At 33.8% G+C, this 23,970-nt stretch overlaps 4 protein-coding genes across 8 annotated transcripts; 2 read left to right on the top strand and 2 right to left on the bottom strand.

Annotated features, from left to right (window-relative positions):
- Positions 1-1,972: 1,972 nt before the first annotated feature.
- Positions 1,973-8,003, bottom strand: LOC142522304 (uncharacterized). The gene is made up of 10 exons (XM_075625595.1): positions 7,467-8,003; positions 6,570-6,667; positions 6,443-6,488; positions 4,669-4,751; positions 4,298-4,362; positions 3,108-3,169; positions 2,897-2,956; positions 2,690-2,722; positions 2,297-2,362; positions 1,973-2,210 (listed from the first exon to the last, which is right to left on the bottom strand). Exons 1-10 carry the CDS (start codon positions 7,887-7,889, stop codon positions 2,166-2,168), a joined length of 981 nt encoding a protein of 326 aa, XP_075481710.1. The 5' UTR covers positions 7,890-8,003; the 3' UTR covers positions 1,973-2,165.
- A 3,977-nt stretch (positions 8,004-11,980) lies between these two features.
- LOC142523124 (amino acid permease 3-like) lies at positions 11,981-14,994 on the top strand. Of its 2 annotated transcripts, XM_075626771.1 has the most exons (7): positions 11,981-12,077; positions 12,591-12,714; positions 12,854-13,087; positions 13,172-13,265; positions 13,459-13,673; positions 13,768-13,907; positions 14,000-14,994. In XM_075626771.1, exons 2-7 carry the CDS (start codon positions 12,591-12,593, stop codon positions 14,654-14,656), a joined length of 1,464 nt encoding a protein of 487 aa, XP_075482886.1. In that variant the 5' UTR covers positions 11,981-12,077; the 3' UTR covers positions 14,657-14,994. The 2 variants fall into 2 exon arrangements, with proteins under 2 accessions (XP_075482886.1, XP_075482884.1); XM_075626769.1 differs by lacking the exon at positions 11,981-12,077 and having other exon boundaries at positions 12,410-12,714.
- A 1,395-nt stretch (positions 14,995-16,389) lies between these two features.
- Positions 16,390-18,595, bottom strand: LOC142523343 (psbP domain-containing protein 2, chloroplastic). 4 transcript variants are annotated; one of them, XM_075627109.1, is made up of 4 exons: positions 18,188-18,327; positions 17,596-17,782; positions 16,804-17,127; positions 16,406-16,708 (listed from the first exon to the last, which is right to left on the bottom strand). In XM_075627109.1, exons 1-3 carry the CDS (start codon positions 18,223-18,225, stop codon positions 16,867-16,869), a joined length of 486 nt encoding a protein of 161 aa, XP_075483224.1. In that variant the 5' UTR covers positions 18,226-18,327; the 3' UTR covers positions 16,406-16,708; positions 16,804-16,866. The 4 variants fall into 4 exon arrangements, with proteins under 4 accessions (XP_075483223.1, XP_075483224.1, XP_075483221.1 ...); XM_075627106.1 differs by having other exon boundaries at positions 16,407-16,708; positions 17,596-17,772; positions 18,188-18,595; XM_075627107.1 differs by having other exon boundaries at positions 16,411-16,708; positions 17,596-17,751; positions 18,188-18,594.
- A 3,477-nt stretch (positions 18,596-22,072) lies between these two features.
- LOC142522395 (protein ATAF2-like) lies at positions 22,073-23,907 on the top strand. The gene is made up of 3 exons (XM_075625767.1): positions 22,073-22,329; positions 22,653-22,927; positions 23,056-23,907. The coding sequence occupies exons 1-3, from the start codon at positions 22,161-22,163 to the stop codon at positions 23,518-23,520; spliced, it is 909 nt and encodes a 302-aa protein (XP_075481882.1). The 5' UTR covers positions 22,073-22,160; the 3' UTR covers positions 23,521-23,907.
- Positions 23,908-23,970: the final 63 nt, after the last annotated feature.

The raw sequence follows: 23,970 nt of genomic DNA, 5'->3' as shown, positions 1-23,970 counted from the left end.
ACGATTTGAACTTAGTGTAAAAAAATGAAAGCAAATTATAAAGGACGAAGAATATCTTAAAATAATCTCCATCATCTGTCAACTTTGTCTGAATAACATCTTTCAAAGAGCTCAACGGTGACCGGACATTGAGATCATTATCCTCCTTTAGTTTAACCAACAAATCTAAATTCTCGTTGTGTCCCAACTTCGAAAAATCAGTTCTATTATTATGTGGCAATAAGAAGACATCTTGAATATTGTCCGCAGTTACAACTAAGCTTTCGTTGTCAATTTTTAACATTTGGTTAGCTCCATTGAAATTTTTACCCAACCATGTCAACATTTTTGTTGGAAAGTACTTAATAGACGGATGGAGCAAGCCACAAAAACCAAAGCTGTGAAATCCCGTCTCAATGAATGATATTTCAAGACTGTGTAGGTATGAGACTATTCAGTTGCGGAAAGTTTAAAAAATTTGATAAGTACTAGTTGTAACAAAAATGTACATCTATTTTCGTGAGCTCATTACTTAAAAACTCCAAAGTTAATTGTGTTTGACTTGTGACAATTATTGGATGAGTTACCCCCTCGGAAGTTTCTAGGGTGCGTGTGAATGAAAACATAAGCACGTTTGAAAAATTCGTGTTGACAAAGTGTGGACAGTCGTTGAATGTGGGGGCGTTAGACAGTTGATATATGCAAAAAAGATCACAATTTCTCACGTCAAATCATCTTCAGGTTGCAAGTTCATTCATTTTTAAGCAAAAAAACTTTGAAATCTTACCGAAATCCATTTTTAAAAACTACATCCATTTGCATCAATATGTGAGTATTTAAAAGCTCTTTGTATAAATCAAATTGAAATATTTATCAGAAACAAAAATTTCATAAACACGATAATCACAAATGTTAATGGTAATCCGGTCAGAATCTCACCTGAGCAAAATCACCAGTAGCATAATCATGAAACAATATATGATACAAAATTGAATAAACGAAAAGAAAATTTCTTTATTGATAAAATGTCAAGAATTGCAATCCCAAAATGTAATAATTTGAATATCACAAAATTAAATGAAGAATTAGAATCCTATAATATCATTAACTCAAATAGGATAATAAAAGTACACTAAAATAAACGAAGATTTGAGTCTTAGGACAAATTTTTTTTGTCGGAAATGAATTTGATGCATCAGTTCTTTTTTTCCTCCTGAAAATGTCATTTTATCTTTTGACTTATTTCCTCTGTAAGATGAATTCAACAAGAATTAGAATCCTATAATGTTCCTCCTGAAATGAACAATATTAGATGAATTTAAATGAACAAGAGTCTCTCATTGCTCTAAAGAAATCAATGAATTCATCAAAGCATCAATAACTAAAAATCTTTATTGTATCATTTTTCAACAATTCTTCTGGCCTCCTCATTTTCTTGGCATTTCAACACCAAATTATAGTATTTTTGCGTAATTTCACGAGGCCAACACCAAATTATTGTATGATTATTCAACAATTCTCCTTGTCTCTTCATTTTCTTGACGTTTAAACTCCAAATTATAATACCTTTTTATGTTCAATATTTTTGTGCAAAACCCAGAGTAATACTATAAGAATAAAACCTTTAAAAATTATTTCTCTTGGCATTTAAACACCAAATTATAATACTTTTTTATGTTAAATAATTTTTGTTTAAAACCCAAAGTAACACTACAATAAAAAATCCTTAAAAATTATTTTCCGTAATAACATTTTTTTATGATAATATGATCTTATTTTAAAATTTTAAATATATATATAAAGATAAAAAAAATATTTTATCATAATATGATAATTATAGATGACGTATATGTGTATTTTTGGAGATAAAAAATGACAACATGACCCAAAGTAGTTGCTCTAAACTCGAGTAAACAAACTGAGCTAGTTCATGAGTTTCTCAAATCGGCTCGAAAAATATTTAAATAATATTCAAAAATATCAAATTCGTGTGGAACTTAAAATTTTGGCTATATTTAGCGTGACTCGGTTTGTTCACGCACTACTCTTGATATCCACGAGTTTAAATTTACGATATTGTATAATTTTATAGACAATGTTATTGTACGAGCTACCTACAACATTTAATTTAATGCAACAAATACATCTACAACCTGCTTCCTACCATCGATGATACACCAGATGGATCACCTTTTTCCAATTAAAGATTCAAAAAGAGCAGCTTCTTCTTCCTACAAATACAAATATAGACTTAAGATGGGGTAAATTGATCATAACCTGATAAGCTTTAGAGGGTCAGTGAAGTAGGCATGCATACCACTAACGCGTTGAATTCAGTCTCCTCATCTATGGAGCTAATTACGGCGGGATCATCCAAAAGTTCCTGTTACAGCATTTGTTTCGATCAAAGCTTGGAAACAATTGATAGTATGCAATCAAATAAAAAGAAATGACTTCGGCTTCGGCTTCACATCCAATATTATCATATCGGATTCCTCCTTTTCAAATCAAAAAATTCAAACAAATGAATTTTGAATCAAACTATCTGGAGTTCAATTACGACTCTGTAGGGTGCGTTTTGTGATACTGCTTAGCGTTTTAAGAAATAGTCTGACTACGGGTGCTTTTGGCATAATTCAAACACCAATGAGAAAAGGAAAGAAATTTTTTTAAAAGATAAGATAGAAAGACGCGAGCCTAAAATGCTTACATCATCAGCTATCTGTAACACCCCATTTTTATCCTGCAACGAAAAAGGACTTCGTGTGAGATAAAAAGTGCAGTGCCTCATGATGCAGAATCAAACTTATGCAGGCAAGAAGTTTCAGATAAGACAACACACTACTCCAAAAACACATTGAACTGTGGGCAAGAATGAACGCTTTCTTGAACACAAATATGATTACTAATTTGTTACCTTCACAGCAACAAACAGAAGAGGGTCAGAAGGTGTATAGATCATATAGTGGGAACCATCCTGCACGATGAAAAGTTCTAGGCTGAGAAAAAGCTTTGACCAAGGTTTTTCTTCACAGGCATTTCGTAGGATTGTGCAACTTATTGTTTCGTTATAAAATCAGTCTCCCTAAATAATATATCTGCTCAGCAGAACACGACTAACATCATACCAGATGGAAGCACACAATTTCAATGCCTTCAGTCGCCAAACCATCTACATCTTCAGCACTGTCTGCATATAAGCGAAAACTATTCATTAGCAAGTTAAAATTCATATTCTGGAAAACGACAACATTTTTCAGAGATGAAACCAACGATTTCCACTCATTTTCAATTTCATTTGCGAAAATGTTTTCTCATCCTATTCACATTCCTCTTGTAATTATTATTATTTCAACACAATACGCTCAAAATTTACGACATATCACGTAACATCGAATAATTAAATGACCCAACTAATCTCAAATATGATACCTACAGCTGAAATGTCTCATTCAGAAATACCAAACATATATCATATTATTTTATGTCCGAAAAGGTACTAATAAGCATAGGAGCTTGATTCTTGGAGGATATCAATAAATTACCATTTAAAATATGTTCTAGAGCCGATTCACATATTCACACATGCAATGCAGTCATGTTCATTTAGTGGTCATATAGCAAACGAAGAGTGGCTATTTGCAACCTCATAATCTTACTTATACAATAAGCAAGAACAGTTTTTAAAAACTAACTTGATTTCTTGATGTGCCACTTTTTAAAAATTATATCATTGATTACCTCTAAAACATAATTTTCATACTATATTATCAAATAAGAGGTAATTATAGAAAGTAGTTTTGTTCACTAAGGCGTGTCATTTTTAAAACTAAAAAATATTGTTATTCTTATTTTCACTAATTTTCACTCTAAACTACAGTACAAAAGAAAGTTTAAACACCGACACATCTACTCAAAATTCGTGTTCATCCATCACTTGTATTAAATGATATCATTATTCAATGAAGGCTACTTAATTGCAATCCTATATTCGTTGCCGATATACAAATTAATCAGAGTCATGCATTCATACACATCGATTTTGTGGACAATAACAAGCAGGGGATATGCATGGTCGGCAAGTTGAATAATTGATACATGACCTTAATTATAACATCCTCATACCAACATAGCGACCATTTATTGTCTAACCAAGTCTAGAAAAAACACAAACAAAAAATGTCTAAATGATTCTCATCTTCCTAAACGCAACAAACTGAGAGAGTGAGAGGTTACAAGCTCGTAAGGAAAATGAGAATGATGAATTACTATTTTTGAAAAATATTAAGCTTGAACGAGAAAAAATTAGGAAATTCACCAGTATGAACTTCAAAAATGTCTTCTTCGGTGTAGCAAAACCCGCCTCGTGCTGTATAGCAAAATCTGGAGGCAGGAAAGGAAAAAATTGCATGATAATAGGACAAAATAGGAAGGAAAAATGGTCAAGATTCTGATACAGGGAGAAAATGTCCAGGCGTTGTTTGTCGGGATGTCGGGATGTCGAGTGGAACTTTATTTTTTAAATTCACCATATCTAATCCCAACTATCAAAATTCATAAGCAAATGACTGTTTCATTTTAAAAATCCCCAAACTCGTATCGACATTTTTCACGTAAAATAGGCAAAATCCCAAATATATGCCACTCCAGAGATTATACTTTAAATGCTAAGTTGATGCCTCATCATACCCACTGTATACCAAATGCATATGAATTTTGGCAAGGGCGTAAGCTGCAGTAGGAAGAATGGCTTCTACTTCTTCATCACTTACCTATATAATAGTTTGAATAAAAGATGTTCATATCATGATACACCAAAATAAAAAGCAGGTTACAAAAACAGGGGAAAGGAGGTTTTTTTCCTGTGACGAACAGCATTTGATATTCAAACATGAAACCACAAATGGATAAGCTTAACAGTATGTTTAGATATATAAAAAGGGAATTGGAATTGGATTTGGAATTTAAATCCTTGGAATTGGAATTCCATTTTGGTGTTTGGCAAGGATTTAAAATCTAATTTGGAATTTGATTTGACAAAAAAAATATTCTTTTTTTATCAATAAAATTTATATAAATACTCATATATTTTTTATCAAGAACAAAAATTTATTTTTAACATATAAAAAATATTTTTATTAGTTTTTTTAAGAAATGAAAAAATATAAAGTTTATGAATATTAAAATAAAGTTAACAGATTTTAATAAATTATGTTTTTATCATTAAAAAGAATGAAGTTTTTTCCTAAGAAAAATAAATAATTTATAGAATTTTCAATATAAAAATATTTTTTATTCGATTTTCTCAAGAAATACATAAATAATATGATAGTGTTAATTGATAATATAGATTTTGGATAAATGGTATTTTATAAATGTTTAAAAAAAAGACTTAAATTTATAAGTAATATAAAAATAATTTGATTGTTTTTAATACTCCAATTCCATGAAATCCCATGAAATCTTACCAATTTTGCAAGGATTTCACTTAGTTAAATGAAATCATATGAAATCCGATCAAATATCGATCTCATTTTGAAATCTCATTTTACCGAACACTAAAATGGTTTTTGCAATTCAAATCCCATCTAATTCTGTGCTACCAAACACACTGTAAATATATATAAGAAACAAGAAAACATAAAGTGGGAATTCATAAATCATAAATGTTACACATGCTCCACTCTATAAAGTTCCCTTATGGCAAGCAGGAATAACAACTATGATGAGCAATCAATAATTTGACAAATGATCTGTGTAGCGACACTTGCTACTCTTTCAACTAATATACACAACCTCCTTGCATCGTACTAAATACTAAGTTGGCCAACCAAACCTCTCAATTTCAAAGAAGAGCCAAGTGATACCGCCAATAATCTTCAGAAGAACGGATATTTAAGTTAATAATCCTATTTGAACTAAAGTTATGCACAAAATTTGAACTAATTTAAAGATATTCATATCTCACAAACATCTTATCAAACATGCTCATTTAAGGTCAATGACCATTTAGGTTAGTGATTAGACACATTCAAAACCATAATTATTTTCCATTGCTGAAGTAACCATAGACAAATATATATAAATAATAAATGAGCACTCAGTGATCCATGATTTTTCACAGATTAATATTACGCAGGGACTTCCATGTTTCATGCCATAATTGGGCAACACTGGGGCTGAAAATAAGGATTCTACTGACAAAAAAAAAGAAAAGAAAAACAACTTAAAACATCTGTTCAGAAAAATAAAATGCATTTTCCAACTCGAGCATATCATTGTAGACGGTTCTCATGCATGAATTCTGTAAGCAATTTTTAAAAGGAGAAGGTTTCTCATGTTATAATCATTTTATAAAAAAACGTTAAAGTATGATTGCCCAATAAAAGTATAGAAAAATGACACTTCTGCAAACTTGTAAAAAACATGACGACTGTTAGCAAGCTAAAATTTTCAAACGTACCGCAGACCATCCTTCAACATTGACGCTCTTCAGAATCTGAACAGGTCTGTAGATAATAATAGTAAGTAGCCAATCCTTTTCACGAAGACAAAGAAGTTAACTTGATCACAACCTGCAATCTACTTACGTGTCAACTGGGCACAGTAGCATACATTCATCTCCCTGTGAATTTCTAAATATCCTCCTTACAACGCACTCCAGCGGGGAGTTATTGGTGGAATCGACCTGAAGTTGATTTTTAGATTATCATAAATAAATCATTGAAGAAACAGGGGAGAAATAATGTTATCAACATGGAGACGAAAAGGATGGAGCCTAAAAAGAGAGCAAGCTGTTGTCAAATCTAACATTGGCGTAATATAATCTAGAACTATACACAGAAGAACCGTTCTCTTATGTCTCTGAGTTTGTCATCTTACAAAAGAAACAGACATCACTGGCTGACTTCAACAAGTATGTAACACATTCACAATTTACTTCCATAGAATGTGAATCCAAATACAAATTTCTCTGTCCTAACACAATCACGTCTTTGTTGGCCCTAAATGCAAAACAGAAAAAAAAAATCCATCCATGGGTAACTTTTTTACACGAGTCAAACTCGTGATACTGTAGGCTTAATTCCGGCTATTAAAACTAAAAGGTTTATGATCATCTTCAGTTCTGAGACTCGAATCTAATAGCTAATCAATTGATAAGATGGAAAAATTTCTGGCTACTCATTCAACCACACTGACAGCTTATATTTCTTATTCAGAATTTGATACCTCACAATGCATTTGGCATGGTCATATCTCGTCCTTCTCCTTAAAAAACTTAAAATTCACTAAAGATGAATTTCATCGCAATAAAATGAAAGAACGAGTGATTGGCTTACCACAATTGCAGAAAATTTAGCATAAAGAACGAAACTTTACAACACCGAACTGACACAAAGTAACACCGCACGCCCACACACGTAGAAGTTACTGTACATTATCACTATTCGAATTCAAAATGTTTAAAAACGTAGCGAAAAACTCACAATGGTGGCAACACGCTTATTAGAAGCTTTCAAAACTCTCCCTCGCTCGTCCAACACAAAACCCGCAGGCGGATTCGGAAGCAGAAGCGATGCGTTCTCCGACTGCGACGGTGACTCTAGCACCTCCACCCTACCACCACCATCGGTTTTTCCAATCACAAAATCATCTTCAATCAAATTATCGATGCTATTTTTGCTACTGTGCTTCTTTCTCTTCTTCGTCGTCGAAGACCCTCCACTTCGTTCCTCCTTTGCGGCGGCGTAACAACACTTCAATTTGTAACAAAATCTTGGACTTTTGTAGCAACAGTTGTACCTGAATTGAGGAGAGCGAAAAATGGGAGGCAGTACACTTGAAGAATTTTGCGGGACATATGAAAAATCTGTTGAAAAGGTTGAAAATTTGGGCATGGGGAATGCCATTCGCCGTCTGCTGCGTTATGGTCTATGGAGCGTGGGATATGGACAATACGAAGTGCAGAAGAATTCGTAGAATCGTAGATATTTTTTTCTTCGCCTCTCTATTGTTTTCTGTTTAAAATTAAATTTAATATAGTTCTCGATCCATCTCTCCCCACTTCTAGGGTTCGAACCTATCCTGAGTTGATTAGAGAAGTAAACGAACTAAGTTGCTCGTGGGCTGTTTGAAGTGTGATTCGATAAAAAGTTCGTCCGACATAGTTCGTTAAGTTTATCAAGACAAACACAAAATCGAGCTCGACAATTTTATCAAACCGCACTCAAACTTAATGGTATTCAACTCGTAAACTCGTGAGCTTGTTTGTGAACTCGAGCTCGTTTATGTGGCCCGAGCTCGAGCTTCGTTGGGCTAGTTTACTGGGCCATGAATTTAGAGACATGCACCGTTTATTTGTTGTCTCAATTGAAGATTAAACGAAAAAGATGACATGTGAATGATATAAAATGAAAAACTCACCCTTCAAATTTTCATATATTAATTGGCATTTTGGCTAAGAATGTCCAAAGAGCTCGAAAATTAGCTTTTTAACGAGCTCGAAAATGAGTGTGCTTAACGAGACAAGCTTGAGTCATACTCGTTAAACATAATAAACGAACTATTATCGAAACGAACTCGAGCTATTTGCGAACTTTGTAATTTTCAAATAAGCCAAACTCGAGCCTAATGATAAAACTCGAATTGATCTCGAGCCTATATATATATATATCTTAAACAAGTCGAGCTCGAGTTTGACAGTTTTTGGCTCGACTCATTTACAATCCTTATCTGTTATCATATAGATGCGTTTTTTCACATAAAGTAAGAAACTCATTAGAAATATCAATTATATTAATAATTTTTTAATTTTACGCTTATTTAAAGAGTATTTACATAAATAGATGGTTATATTTTTGGAAGTTTGATAATGTTTGACTAAACTTATTTAAAACAATTTAAAAATTATTTAAGATTTTTATAAGGTGTGAGGTCTTATTTTAAATTTAATTTTTTTAATAAAATAAGATAATGACAATTAAATATGTTAATTAGTTTGGTATTATAATATATTATACGAAATTAGATTTTAAATATGATAAAATTAATAAAGATAATTTGATAGTTTAAAAGTATTCAAAGAAGATCATTTTAATTAAGTTGGGATACCTCAACTTTTTAAAAAACAGTTTATTTTAATTCCTAATAAGATTTTAAAAAAAACTTTACCAAACAAATTTTGGTTGCAACTTTGTTAAGAAAAATCCAGTAATAACTTTTTTAAGCATTTGCAAACATTACTTTTAAAAGCTTATAAACTCTTAAACAGCTTATAAGCTGAGCCAAACAACCTCTCGATTAATTTGCAAAACCCTAAATTAAATAAAGATATACTACGAAAAGAATATAATAAATATTGTTAAATATGGATACATATATATATATGTTTGTGTATTTGGGATAAAGAAAAAAGAAATTAACGTGACTTATATAAACGGTACGAGATGATATTACATCCTCTATTATATGCAAATTAATATTTAGAAATTAAATGTTAAATCAGATGGAAATTCTTTTTGACTCAAATTCATGCAATATATCCCAAGATAGGTCAGTGAGCTCATCGCCCAAGTTTTGGCCTAGGATATCCCCTACACCAATGCCCCCCCCGGCATCGAGCTCGTGTTGAGCGGGATGATTCGTGCTCCTCCTATCATACTTGTATATGTTACCTTCTATCTTTAATTTGATTTGGTTTCTATTAATTTCTTATTAAACTCCAACTTTTTTGTTATTTCGTTTTGCTTGTTATGAAATCAAACCTAAAAAAAATTCAAATTTGTTAAATATTTCACTTCTAGCTAGTATATTGATATCATGCTTTTTTAATGATTTCAGAACTGGTTTTTCTTTCATGTCTTCACAATGCATCAATGGCAAGAGATGTTTTACACAACAAATTTTGTCCCATCAAAATATATTCTTTTTGTTTTCTAATTAAGAACTATACATTCTCCAGATGACAAAAACTTGTGTGAGACGGTCTCACAGGTCGTATTTCGTGAGACAGATCTCTTATTCGGGTCATCCATGAAAAAATATTACTTTTTATTGTGAATATCGGTAGGGTTGACTCGTCTCACAGATAAAGATTCGTGAGACCGTCTCACGAAAGACCTACTCTTCTCAAATTAGGAATATGATTCTTTGAATGTATAAATTAATATAATATATATAAATAATTACCCAAAGTATGAGGAATGATGATAGCTTATAGACAAGCCATTAGTGACTTTATTATGAATCATCATCATTAATACTATTCAAATCACACATTCTTTCTGCACTTTATGCAAATTCACTGGCGGATACCGAAGGAATCAACAACATGCTTTCAAAAGTAATACAAGATTATATTTTAACTTTATTCTGTGTGTGGCGACAACCTTCTTTCTTTTTCTTTTTTTCAGACAGAGAGCAGCAGGATGGAGGAATAAAATCTATATTTTACATAACTATTCATTAAATATAAAGATTATTTTATTTATTCAAGAACAATTACAGGGATTATTATTTATTACGTTGTACTCCAAACTCGACCTTGTCTTACTCTGCACAAGATTCAAATACCCAAACAAAAAGGAATTAACTCTCACATATCTTTATATATATTGGCAAATTTCAGTTTCGGTCCACTATTTTTTAAAAATTTAAATCATTTTTTTGGCATATATTTATTGTGGGGGCGTCCAATTTATAGAACTACCATTGAAAGTGGGTTTTTTTAAAGGCTTTGACTATATACCGGTACTGGTGATGGTGGTAGGGTCATTAATTTTATTCATGCATCAAATAATTTTATTTAGGTAGAAGACTCGAACCTAATTTATAAAAATGTCACAAGGAATATTTCATTTATTGACCATATTCCCGACACAAGACTATAATGGATGCATGTAAGTCCTTTAAACCCCCCCACCCCCAAAAAAAAATTTGGTTATTCTTTAAAAGTAAAAAATTAAAACAAATAATTAGTATGAATAATATTTCCCACACATGCATTAATAATTAAAACAAACCAAAAAATTTTTTACTTTGGCCTCTTAAAATCAACTATATGGCTACGTTTGGTACGAAGGATTAGGTGGATTTATAGTTTTTTAATCCACCTAATCTCATGTTTGGTAGGATTTTTATTTAATCAAGTCAATCTCTTCTATAAATGATTAGGTTATATTAACTGAGATAAAATAATCACTCCTCACCCCCTAGGATTATTTATCCAACTCTTAATTCATCATATTTTTTTTAATTTTACCCTTCTCCTATATCCAAACTCTCCACCACTTCATTCTACCGACCGCCGCCGACCAATGCCGCGGCCGGCTGACCACCGCCAACTGTCGGTCGCCGTCGACTGACAGCCAAGTGCCGGCAGACCGCCGCCGGCCGATCACATCCGACAACTGCCGCCGCCGCCGCCAAAGTGGATGAGCAATTTTGTCAATTCATCAAAAAATTCTTAATTATCACACTCTTAACAATCATATCAAACATAATATTATTTTAATATTATATATTATATTTCTACTTCAATCATTTTTTTTATTATTTCTCTCTTAATCATTTCATAATTTTATTCTCTAACCAAACATAACCTAATACATATATACATATATATATATATATATATATATATATATATATAAAAGAATGGACGACATAACTTCTAATTAAAACATCATCCATTTATTAATATTACACATAATAATTAATTTATTCTTGCTGATCTTAAGCACTGAATTATGCAATGATTCAAATTGTGCCCTTCCAACAACAACGGAAGGAAAAATTACACGTAGAATCGAATGGACCTAAAGCAAACCTTTTAATTAAGATATTATTACAAGTTTTTCAACAACACTAGACAAACAATGCACTAACATTTTATACCTAGCTAGTGCGATTACTTGATTATTATTAATTTATTTTTTTGCCACTCTCTTCTTTTCACATATATATATATAAGCACAAGAAGCAGCCTGAAATTAAAGAGTGTGCAGCAGTTGCCATCTTAAAATATATATTACAAATAATTCCTCTTTGTACATAATTATTGTCCCTCCTTCCCAGGGAGCAAATTACATACAAGTCAGGTACATATTTAAATTTTTCGAAGAAAAAATATAGTGTTAGTAACTATTTATTATATTGTCAGATTTGACTTATCACATAAATTATAATATATGTAATTTTTTTTGTACATATCTGTGTGTGCATGCGTTGACATATGGAGTTAGTGTTGCTCGTTTTGATTGAATTCTTGAAATTAAACTTGTGGAAAAATTGACCCTTTAATTTTATATTTTCCAATATTAGAAACTATACACGTTATGACATTTTTTTACTTTTGATTCGACCTTTAGAAACTAATGGGTTACAAATTAGTATTATAAATATCCCACAAACCCTCCTCTACTTTGCCATGAACGACTCAGTTCCGTTCTTAATTTGCTCTCTTGTTTTGAAATATATGCATATTTATTCCGAACATAATAATTCCTAATGTGCATGTCTCTTTGATTTGCTTTTTCGCAAGGCTGTTACAAAAGCTTCATCATATTAACTTGGAACAGTGTGTATAATCTTTCTTTTTGCTTAAATACAAGATGGGTGAGGGTGCTGCCACCAACAACCACCACGACGGCAGCCAAGCGGTAGACATCTCCGTCATTTTGCCACCCCATTTTGGCCCCAAAGATATCGATGATGACGGTCGACCCCAAAGAACTGGTACATACCAATCTAGCTACAACCAAGAATTTTTTTAACGTGTTTAAATTTTTGTAGTCCAACTACCGGCGTTAATGTCTCATATTTCATATAAATTGCATGCAGAAGGAATTTGTTTATACTGCGTGTTTTTATGTAGGGAATGTTTGGACCGCGAGCGCACACATCATAACCGCGGTGATTGGATCCGGAGTGTTGTCTTTGGCATGGGCCATAGCCCAATTAGGATGGGTCGCAGGCCCAACTGTGATGTTCTTGTTCTCTTTCGTGATTTACTACACCTCAACTCTCCTAGCCGATTGCTACCGCTCCGGTGATCCGTTGTTTGGCAAGAGAAACTACACTTACATGGATGCCGTCCGATCAAATCTTGGTACAAGATTTCTAAAAAATTAAAGATAATAAAAATTAAAAAGATCAAAGCTTTTTAATATATTGCTTTTATATGTTATATTAGGTGGATTTAAAATGAAGTTATGCGGGCTAATCCAGTATCTTAACATATTTGGAGTGGCCATTGGGTACACCATTGCAGCATCTATAAGCATGATGTGAGTACACTAAGTTACTATCGTCTCGATGCATAAAGTTATTGATGTTCATCTCTATAGAATCAGTTCAAACTTCAGATTTTTTTATGTACAGTAGTCGTTGTTTTAGTGCATGAAGTGGTTTGTTGGATGTGCTAATTTCTAGGATTTTGATTATTCTTATCTTGAACTCCTATTTATGGAAATTCAACAGGGCCATCAAAAGATCAGATTGTTTCCACGAAAGTGAAGGGAAAGACCCGTGCCGCATGTCGAGTAATCCGTATATGATCGCTTTTGGGATCACACAAATCTTGTTTTCACAAATCCCAGACTTTGATCAGATATGGTGGCTCTCGATAGTTGCTGCTGTCATGTCCTTTACGTATTCGTCTATCGGTTTAGGCCTCGGCATCGCCAAAGTGGCAGGTTGAATTTCATTCGAATCAACGGTGATGCGAAGAATTTTTTATGATTTAAACATTCTTTTTCACGCTTGTGTGTTACATGTTTTGATTGACAGAAACTGGAATGATCAAGGGTAGTTTAACTGGAATAAGCATTGGAACAGTGACTGAGACACAAAAGATTTGGAGGAGCTTCCAGGCTTTAGGGGACATTGCCTTTGCGTACTCATTTTCAATCATTCTTATTGAAATTCAGGTTCGTTTTCTGTGATTTTTCTTGCCAAAAGGACATTTGTGTAAGCAATAATTCAACCCAAATAATAACTTTTTTCGGTTCTTCACATTCAGGACACCGTAAAATCGCCTCCATCCGAGTCGAAAACCATGAAAAAAGCCACACTTATCAGCACTATTGTAACAACTGCATTCTACATGCTCTGTGGCTGTATGGGATATGCAGCATTCGGAGACCTCGCACCAGGAAATCTTCTTACCGGATTTGGATTCTACAACCCTTATTGGCTTCTCGACATAGCAAACGCAGCAATCGTGATACACTTAGTCGGTGCTTACCAAGTCTACTGCCAGCCACTTTTTGCGTTTCTTGAGAAAAAAGCGTCCGAAAAATGGCCTGATAGTGGATTCATCACTCAAGAAATCCGTATCCCGGTTCCCTTTCTGGAGTATTCGTATAACCTGAACTTGTTCCGGTTAGTTTGGAGGACTATGTTTGTGGTGATCACTACTGTTATATCGATGCTGCTGCCTTTTTTCAATGACGTGGTTGGGATTCTTGGGGCTTTCGGGTTCTGGCCTTTAACGGTTTATTTCCCAGTTGAGATGTATATTGCGCAGAAAAGGATACCGAAGTGGAGTACACGATGGATTTGTTTACAGACGCTGAGTTTCGCTTGTTTAGTGATCTCTATTGCTGCTGCTGCCGGTTCTGTTGCGGGTGTGATTCTTGATCTCAAGGTGTACAAGCCATTCAAAACTGGCTACTGAGAGTTCTATAAGTTAAAAGGTTGAATTCATGTTTTGTGTATCAGATTGGTGGTTGGTTTTGATTTTCATGTGCAGTTCTGTGTATTTTTCTTGGTGTCTTTTCTTCCCCCTTCTTTGAGTCTTTGAATAAATGTGGGCAGCTTATAACATAGATGAAATTGAAAGCTTCTATTCTTGATTTCCTCCATTTAAAAGCTGCAAATTGTATGGATAAAATTTTGGGTCTTTTGCATGAATGGGTACCCATGGCTCTTGTTTTGAATTTGGTAATGTTGCTGGTTTTATTTTGGACCATATTTTTAACTCCAATATATTAAAAAAAGATTGAAATCAACAAATTTATATCTAACACTATTACATTTTGATGGCTCAAAATTTTCTTGGTTTAAGTAGATTTGTGGATCAATAAATATAGTTAGTTGATTCTTTGCAAAAATAACTGTTTTTTCTTCGTAGTTATCTCTCATTTTTCCTTTTTTCTTGAAATGTCACTTTTTTAAATACCCCTTGCTTAAGTTAATCTAAATACTAGGTATTTTTAATGGAGACAATCAAAGTTAAACAATAACTCCATATCAAACAAGTAAAAATTATTGTTATTTTTTTCAAAAAAAGTAGTCAATAATTAATTTGTTTTTCACAAGAGTCACTTAACAAAAATTTTAAAACTATTAGAAGTAAACAGAGAGAGAAATGGAAATCTGAGATTCATTCTTCTATTCCATCGTACTGAGAAAGAGGGGAAAAAATGTTTTTATACAATTCTACCTGCTCCTATTTATAGGCTGGAATATATTAACTTTAAAAAAACTTCAAGATCAATTGAAAATGTAACAAGTGTTAATTGGCTTTCAGAAAAGAAGTTAGTAGCTCTGATTTTTTTTATTTCTTTAGCAGAACAAATTTTAAAATTTGCGTCAAATAAAATTTGTCAAAAATTGAAACTATAATTAAGACATCGGCAATTAGAAAGCATGTATGAAAGCTAGCATCCATTAGCTAGTCAAAGAACTAAGAAAAGTCATTTTCTTGTTATTACATTCGTTTTTTTAAAAAAAAATTGGAATGGTTGTGAATAATAATACAATGAATTCGTTTAATCTTATTGAAATTAGAAGTGTTGACAACCCACTATCCAGAAAGCTAGATCTTGTTTTGCTCCGAAAACGGACTATTAAATACCAACAAATCAGATTTTACCAAAGTTTTGAATTGCTTCAAATGCCACTTTTTAGACTAATGAAATTGATAGATCCATGGTTTTGACTGCCACAAGGCTGAGTGTAAGTAAATAAACTATATTGTAACGCAAAAAAATTACCTCTAAACAAATCAGTAATTAATATACAAGAAAACAAATTTGAGGCTCATCTTAGCGTGTATAGACCTCTCTAAGTAAATAAAAACAAGTTACCAAAGCCACAACTAATTAACGATGTCGAACTTTAACAAGTCTGATCCATTTTGAATTTTCAAACATAATCTTTCCACTTCTTCAGTTTCATGATTGCCAACATTATCTTTCACTTTTTTTTCATTTTAATTACATTATCTTTCACTTTGTTTTCATTTTATTGGCAAGCATTAAAGAGTGTAATTGATCCTTTCTTGTTCTTTTATCTCAATTAGGATCGGATCATGCTTTGTCTGTGAAATTGTTCCAATGTTATTTTTGGGGCGTTCTATATAATAGAACAGAATTATTTATCTGGTTTTATATTGATTCTTTCCAGATGAAGAAAACAATATTTGGTCTTGATCACTAAACGTTCAAATATACCAATTCAAAAGCAATGGGAGAGAGTTTTAATTTGACGAAGAGAAAGAAAAGGAAGAATAGTGGGAGAGAAGAAACTGTGGATACTGCACAATACCTATCAAGATTATGACTCTCAAGAATTTGTAGATTTCTAATGGGAAAGAATGAATCAACTTGATAACAGTGAGACGAGAACGTTTTTTGCTGCGGTGTTAAATGAGATCATTTACAGCTTGCTTTCTGCAATGTACATTCCACCATGAAGTTCAACTCACTCGTAGTAGCAACGGCACCTGAATTAACATGATTTTGGATAACATGGATTAAATGTTGATAATAAGCATGCAACAACAGAATTGAAAAGAGGTTAAAAATTGGAGAAGCTTACTGAGGAGCATTTAAGACCAGGAAGAGAGAGAATAAGTGTATCAGGAAAAAATCTGATGATCGATCACGTTGAAGGTATAGCATTGAAAGAATGAAGAACTTGTTCAAGAATCATTCTCTTCTTCATTTCCAGAGGGTTGTCTAACCTATCAGAATGAGTGATATTCAAAAGGTAGAGCTTCTTAGAAGTGGCGAATGCGGCAGAAAACACCCGCTTCATCCCTCCCCTGGTGCTATCAACCTTGTACTCAAACTCATAAACTTGTAGACCTGCATGGCCCACTCTCTCTGAGACAGAAATTACCTCGGCTTCTTTTGTACTTTCCTACACAGCTAAAAACTCTCGTCAGCCATTTTACATAATGGGTTAGGACAATGATACATGTGTGTGTGTATTGTTTGACTTCTCCCATCTATTATAGGGGCTGATCCAGCAGAAGCAAACCGCCGGTGAAAAATTTTATATGTAATTGTTCTAATAATGTATATTTCACCCTCCAGCTTCATTGAATCGCCCCCAGAAATCCTAGGTCCACCACTTACCCTCTAGTTTAATGGATCAACATATCCCATATTTGGGGAAACATACTTAAAGGTTTGTGAAGGTCATAGTCTAACAGTGTCACTGAACCGAATTATTTACATTTTTCCTGGAAAAATAAAATACCAGTAATTCACAGCTTACGGCTTCTTAAGTTCAAGAAAGTGGCAACGCTTTTACCATAAACAACAAACTACACAACAACATACAAAAGAGAATCAAGATTTGCGAAAAAACACAAAATTGACTCACCTTGCGCCTTTCAGCCTGAATAAGCTTATCTGCCACAAATACAGGAGTCCCAAATTCTCCAAGGCTCGATATCCGAGTTGGACTGACCACAACTCCCACATTATTAGTTTTGTCTTTTGAATCTTCAAACAAAACAGTAGCCCCCGCTTTATCAACCTGATTCACTCCAATGTCAAGCTGGGCAGATCTAGGAAATCGGAGATAGGGGACTGAGCAAGGATGATGCAAATGAATTTGAGGTGCAAAACACATATTTTTAGAGAAAGTTACAAACAAGATTTTAATTTGTTTTGAGTGCCTCTGCTGTTAAAGCTCGATACCATACACACCGATTCCAAAAAATTTCACCATACATAATCAATATAAACATGCAGTAATGATGCAGCCCTACTTAAAACTTGAACATGGTTCACTACGTATTTGGAGTAAACTGGCGGAACCTCCCGGGACGACCAAAATGAAAACTTTATGCGCTTTTTTTTTTTTGGTTCAAATGCAACTTTCTTCCGGTGAATTATGTCGTAACCGTACAGTCATGTAAAAAAAAAACTTAAAAATGAACCCTCTTTTGGAGTCTAAGCAAGAAACAGACCTTAATCCAGGAAGAGGGTACGAGGAGAGTGAAGCCATCTTTGGAATCGGTGTATCTGTCAAGCTCCAATAATGGAGATGCCAGCGCCTCAGAATAAAACAAGAGTCTTGAAAATGCTAGGTCCCATGATGATAAAAACCCAAAGATTGACAGCTTAAACATTCTTCTCCCCAAAGAAACTCCCAATCTTTCCCTCCATCTTACAGCACCTGAAGAAGAGGCGGAAGATGATGAGGAAGAAAGAAGTTGGATTGGTTTCTTGAGAGTTGATAAAGAAGGAAGAGTGCCAATAAGGTGAGGAGGGCTTTGCTTGTTCAACGAAATTGAAATCCCACACACAGCCATTTGCAGTTGAAAAGATTTGAGGAACAGGTGACTTCTCCTTTGAGTGGCAGCTACGCTTCTAAATTCCACGGGCTATGTGAGTGAATCGGGCTTAAATGGAGAAGTCTTGCTCATTAGCCCGATTATTATTGGGCCATGGCCCAAAAAACAGAAAAACTAAGATTCCAATATAACACGATACTTATCACACGCTTTTTGACCCCAAATCAAAACACGACTCATTACTGATTTAAATGTGGTGATATATTGAGTTCGACAAATTTTATTTAAATTTATTTAAATTTTGAGAATATAATAATTTAAATTGTATTTGTCAAAACATATTGTAACGCATTAAAAATAGTAGTAGAAATAAATATTTTATGGTAAGTAACATTTCGTTTTACCAAATATACCCCTACTCATTAAAAATATTAGCTACTTCCAACAATTTAATATACTACGAAACACTTATTAAATAAAGGTAAAATAAAAAAATTATTCGTAAAACTTGGTTTCTCCGATAATTTTCTTAATACGCGTGGTTAACAGAAATATTTATGATAGATATAACATTCACAAACAAACTTTTTTAACCATAATGAGATGGTGTGGCCGACTTCACTTAAATAAACAAATTTGTAAGAAATTTATTCTCACTTCATTTTTTTTGTCTGCATCTGTTAAAATTGGAATTTGGACCTAACTCAACCCCAAAAACTAGCTTAAGCTCTGATACCATGTTAAGATTGGAATTTGGATCTAACTCAACCCTAAAAGCTAGCTTAAGGGGGGAGAAAAGATCATATATACAACGCCCATGTATTTAATCCAACCGATGTGGGACAACTAACAACATCACATCACACCTCGAAGAAAAATAAGTAAATTGTTTTTTTTAAAAAAGAAAAGAAAATAAGTGAGGGTGTATCTATGCTTTGGGCTAATCATTTGATGATTGTAGATTAATTGTCATTAAGTATGAATGTTAAGCAATCCTCTTTCGAGGAATCTACCAAGATGCATAAAATGGGCGGCTCTGTTGGACCCCTTCTGCAGTACATGAAAAGCAACTTCTGCACGTCGGAATTTCGACGCAGTGGTGGGTGGTTAACTGATATCCCATCGTTCTTTACTTATATCATATTTTTATTTGCGATGACAAAAGATGTGATAATAAATTGAAAGATAAAGTTAAAAAAACTATTTTTTTTATAGTAAAGCTCGGGTTAAACATGATATGATGTAAATATGTTAAATATCGTCTTTCACACGAAACGGTATGAGATGTGTGAATGCCGTAGACCTAAATTCATGCTTCGTATTAGAAACCATTACCAATATATTATCATATATAAAATCATTTCAATTTAATTAATCATCCGATGTTGACATAGACGAGAGTAAAATCTCAATTGAGTAGGTTTGGAAAACAAACAAGAAATATAGGTGGGTGTCCAGATGCACTCGCGAAGCAGCTTCCAGGAAAAAATAACATCCTTATCTTGGTTAAGGTCATGGAACACGTCACACCCTCTACACCACGTTATTTGTGGCTCTCCTCCACCATTTTAAATTAATTTATACTCTTCATCAGTGTTATTTTAGATATCGAAATAATTTAAGTTGTGTTTGGATCGAAGGATTTGAGATATACTTTAAACTCTTTAATTTAGGTTGCGTCCATGGATTTCAAATATACTTTTGTTGATCAGAGAATCAAAACATTAAATTTCAAAAATCAACTGTCAGGTGTTTATAAGTATTTTATGTTAATTATAATGTATTTCAAGTTCACCTATATCATTCGAAATTCATTCTATTTTGTATCAATTATGTGTAAATAACTAAGGTGTTGATTTAATATTTACGTTACTAAGAAATATAATCTAAATTTATGAATTTCAAAAATTCATCTTTCCAAATGTATTTTCAGCGAATTTCAAATCTACTGGATATGAATATCGTTAGAAAGTTCTTCTTCGAATTCGAAAGTTCTTTCTTCTAAATCAAATCATATGGTCCAAATACACTAGGACCAAAGTTGAAGTGTATAGATGCCATAATTAGTTTATCAGATGGTTTTTGTGACCAAAAATTGAAATGAAGCAGAGTGAGACAAATGGGGTCCATTTTAAACTCTCATTTTTTCAAGATTCCCGGTGGAGGCCTCAACTTGAGTCACTACACGGGATTTTTGGGATGAAACGAGTGGAGCTAAGCTCCGATTTCCCATTTTAACCTTTTGGTTTGGATCTCTTGTAATATTCAAGAATGGTTAGAGGTGAGTGTACTTATCTTTTTCTTCGTTCCACCATTTTTGACCAAAATCGCACCACTACGATTTTCAAACAAGTGCATGAACCTACACAGTCAGGTTTCTTGTAAAGTTTTCTTAATATTTTTTTACATCCTTGTTCACATTTTTTTCTCAAATATCAGACGGCAGAAGAAATATATATTATAATGAGAGTCGATTTTTCAGATATATGTCGACATTGTTGACATGGATGTGATGAAATTATACATTCACATAGTTATATATACAATAAATGATCAATGATCAAACTATATATATTATATTTATATTTTTCACTGAAAATTGTTCTTTGTATTTAGTATTACAATAATTGGTGAATTAAAAAAAAAAAAATAATAATAGTATTGGCCGTGGCACCCTCTGTTTCTTTTCTAGAAACCACGAGTCAGCAGCATTTGACTCGGATAGACTTGAATTTATTAAATGGGCGGTGATGAAAGCAGTGACGTATCAACCAGAATGATTACTTGGCATATTTTCATTGGACCGTGTGATATCCGTTGGCTTGGCTGCCCCCATTCGGATCAGCTCCCTTTCGCCCCAAGCAAACGCCAGCCACCCTCTGGTCAAAGGGAAGGAAACACAATTTTAACCCACCCAGTTCCCGGATTTCAGATGTCATTTACATTACAAAGAACCATTAATTCACAAAACATCGAGAAGGGTCGGGCTGACGCTTTGAAGTCTGTTGAAATAGTGTTTGCAAAAACTTATTTTAAATGCTTCACGGTGTCTATGTATAATTTTTAAATATTTCATTGACTAGAAACTCGGAAAAAAAGTTATTAAATACTACCCGAGTAAGTTGATTATATAGCTTCGTATATAAAGTGCAAGTATGAATGCAAATTAATTTTGGCTCACCATACTGGTTTTATAAAAAAACAATGGCCTTTTTTGGCATAAAAATATTTTTTGATGACAATAAAGTCTCGTGTTCGTTCTATAAAATGTAAATAATGAAAACCGAATGATGTTGTTTAACATAATAATATACATAAATTTTAAATATAAATATTATTTTTAGACTATGCATATCTGATAAAACTAGGTGGAATTATTTGCATCAACCGATCCAGTTTATATATTTCCAGCTCCACGTACATGCACATGCCTAACCCAACGCAACACACATCCGCGGATAAATTAAATAAAAATCAGGAAAAAATAAATGGCAAGGACCCACGTGTTGCAAATACATCACAGATTGCTTTGTGTATATATACGAGGCAGATGTTCCATTTTCTTCGTTTCAAAGCCGCCTCAGCAATACCATATAGCAGAAGAGAACTGTGAAAATTCGACTCAGCTCGAGCAAATTCTCTGTGAATGAAGGGTGATGATCAGAAATTGGATTTACCGGCGGGATTCAGGTTCCATCCCACGGACGAGGAGCTGGTGGTGCATTACCTCTGCCGCAAGTGTGCGGGCCAGCGGATTGCCTTTCCAATCATAGCTGAGATTGATCTCTACAAGTTTGATCCGTGGCAACTTCCTGGTAAAAATATAATTTTGTTTCTGGGTTTTTACTAGTCTTTTGTACGTTTTGATTTTGATTGAGCTGTATGGGTTCGTGATTCCCCAGGATCGCCATTTTTTTTGAATCGACAAATTTCCTCTGTTTTGATACTCCCTTCTGTTGATTTGATCTAAATATCCATCCATTCTTACGAGATGAATATGAGAGTTGTTAAATGTCAAATTTGCTATATGCTCAAAGAGGAACAGTGGAAAATGGCGTGATCCTCATTCCCCTCCCAATTTATACCTCTTTGAATTTTCGTCTACCCGATCCATTTACCTTTTTTTGATTGAAAACAGAGATGGCACTGTGTGGTGAAAAGGAGTGGTATTTCTTCTCTCCAAGAGACCGCAAGTACCCAAACGGTTCACGGCCAAACCGAGCTGCCGGTGCCGGCTACTGGAAGGCCACAGGAGCAGATAAACCGGTGGGGAAGCCGAAGACTCTGGGAATCAAGAAATCTCTGGTGTTTTATACAGGGAAAGCTCCAAAAGGAGTCAAAACTAATTGGATTATGCACGAGTACCGCCTGGCTAATGTCGATAGATCTGCTGGCAAAAGAAGCAATTCGAGGGTACTTATTCTTGAACCTTGTTGAACTTCCAAGTTTTTTTTTAGCCTAAGCTATGCAATCATGAATATGATCATGTTTTGTTACACGGTTTGAGTTTAAGTGATTATTTTGTTTATTTGATGTTGCAGCTCGATGATTGGGTATTATGTCGCATATACAACAAGAAAGGAACTCTCGAAAAGCATTACAATTTGGGTGAAAACGCCGTGGAGTTCTCAGATACCGAACTCGAAGAACAAAAACCAAACTTGGACACATTGGAATGTAATAGAATGACGACACATGCGGCATTGGTGCAAGCTCCCCATGCCACGCGAAGGGTGAACGACCATATGCAGTTCGACACATCAGAATCGATGCCCAAGCTTCATACCGACTCGAGTAGCTCCGAGCACGTGTTGTCAGCCGAGTTTTTGAGCGATTACAAGGAGGTTCAAAGCGAAGCAAAGTGGAGTGAGTTTGAAAATTTTCTTGATTTTCAGCTAAACTATGCTGATGGATTTCAAGATGACCTATCTGGCTCTGAAATACAGTTCAACGATCAGATGTCTTTGTTTCAAGAAATGTCTGGTTATATGTGGAAGACTGTTTAATTATGGGATCAAGAATGGTTTGGTCCTCAGCAGTTTAGTATAAATCAAGGGTACGTAGCAGCCATGTACATCCATTAGTTGCACAGAGACTCCAGAATCGTGATCTCTCTCCTTTCTCCCTATATAAAAAAGAGCAAAATGGGATAGGTAGTAAATCTTTGTAACTGGATGCCTGTATTAATATGATGGATCCATTGAGCGGCAGTGGATCGCATGTTATGAAGACATCAATTCAAGATGCTGCTGAGTCGATGACATAGGCAACTAGTAGGACGTCTCGTATGGTTGGAATCTCAGCATTTGTTTGATTTACTTTTTTTGTATTGTACTGTTAGAATGTAGCATTCATGCATCAGAGGAAGAGAATATTAAACACGTATTGTACAAGGTCAAAGTACTGGTCGAGCCTTGAGCCGATGTTTCACCGTTCGAGATAAAAACACAAAATTG

The sequence above is a fragment of the Primulina tabacum genome, chromosome 13 (assembly GCF_025594145.1).
Source record: "Primulina tabacum isolate GXHZ01 chromosome 13, ASM2559414v2, whole genome shotgun sequence".
Lineage (NCBI taxonomy): Eukaryota > Viridiplantae > Streptophyta > Magnoliopsida > Lamiales > Gesneriaceae > Primulina > Primulina tabacum.
The sequence above is the reverse complement of the archived record's forward strand: the minus strand, read 5'-3'. Positions and strand labels throughout refer to the sequence as shown.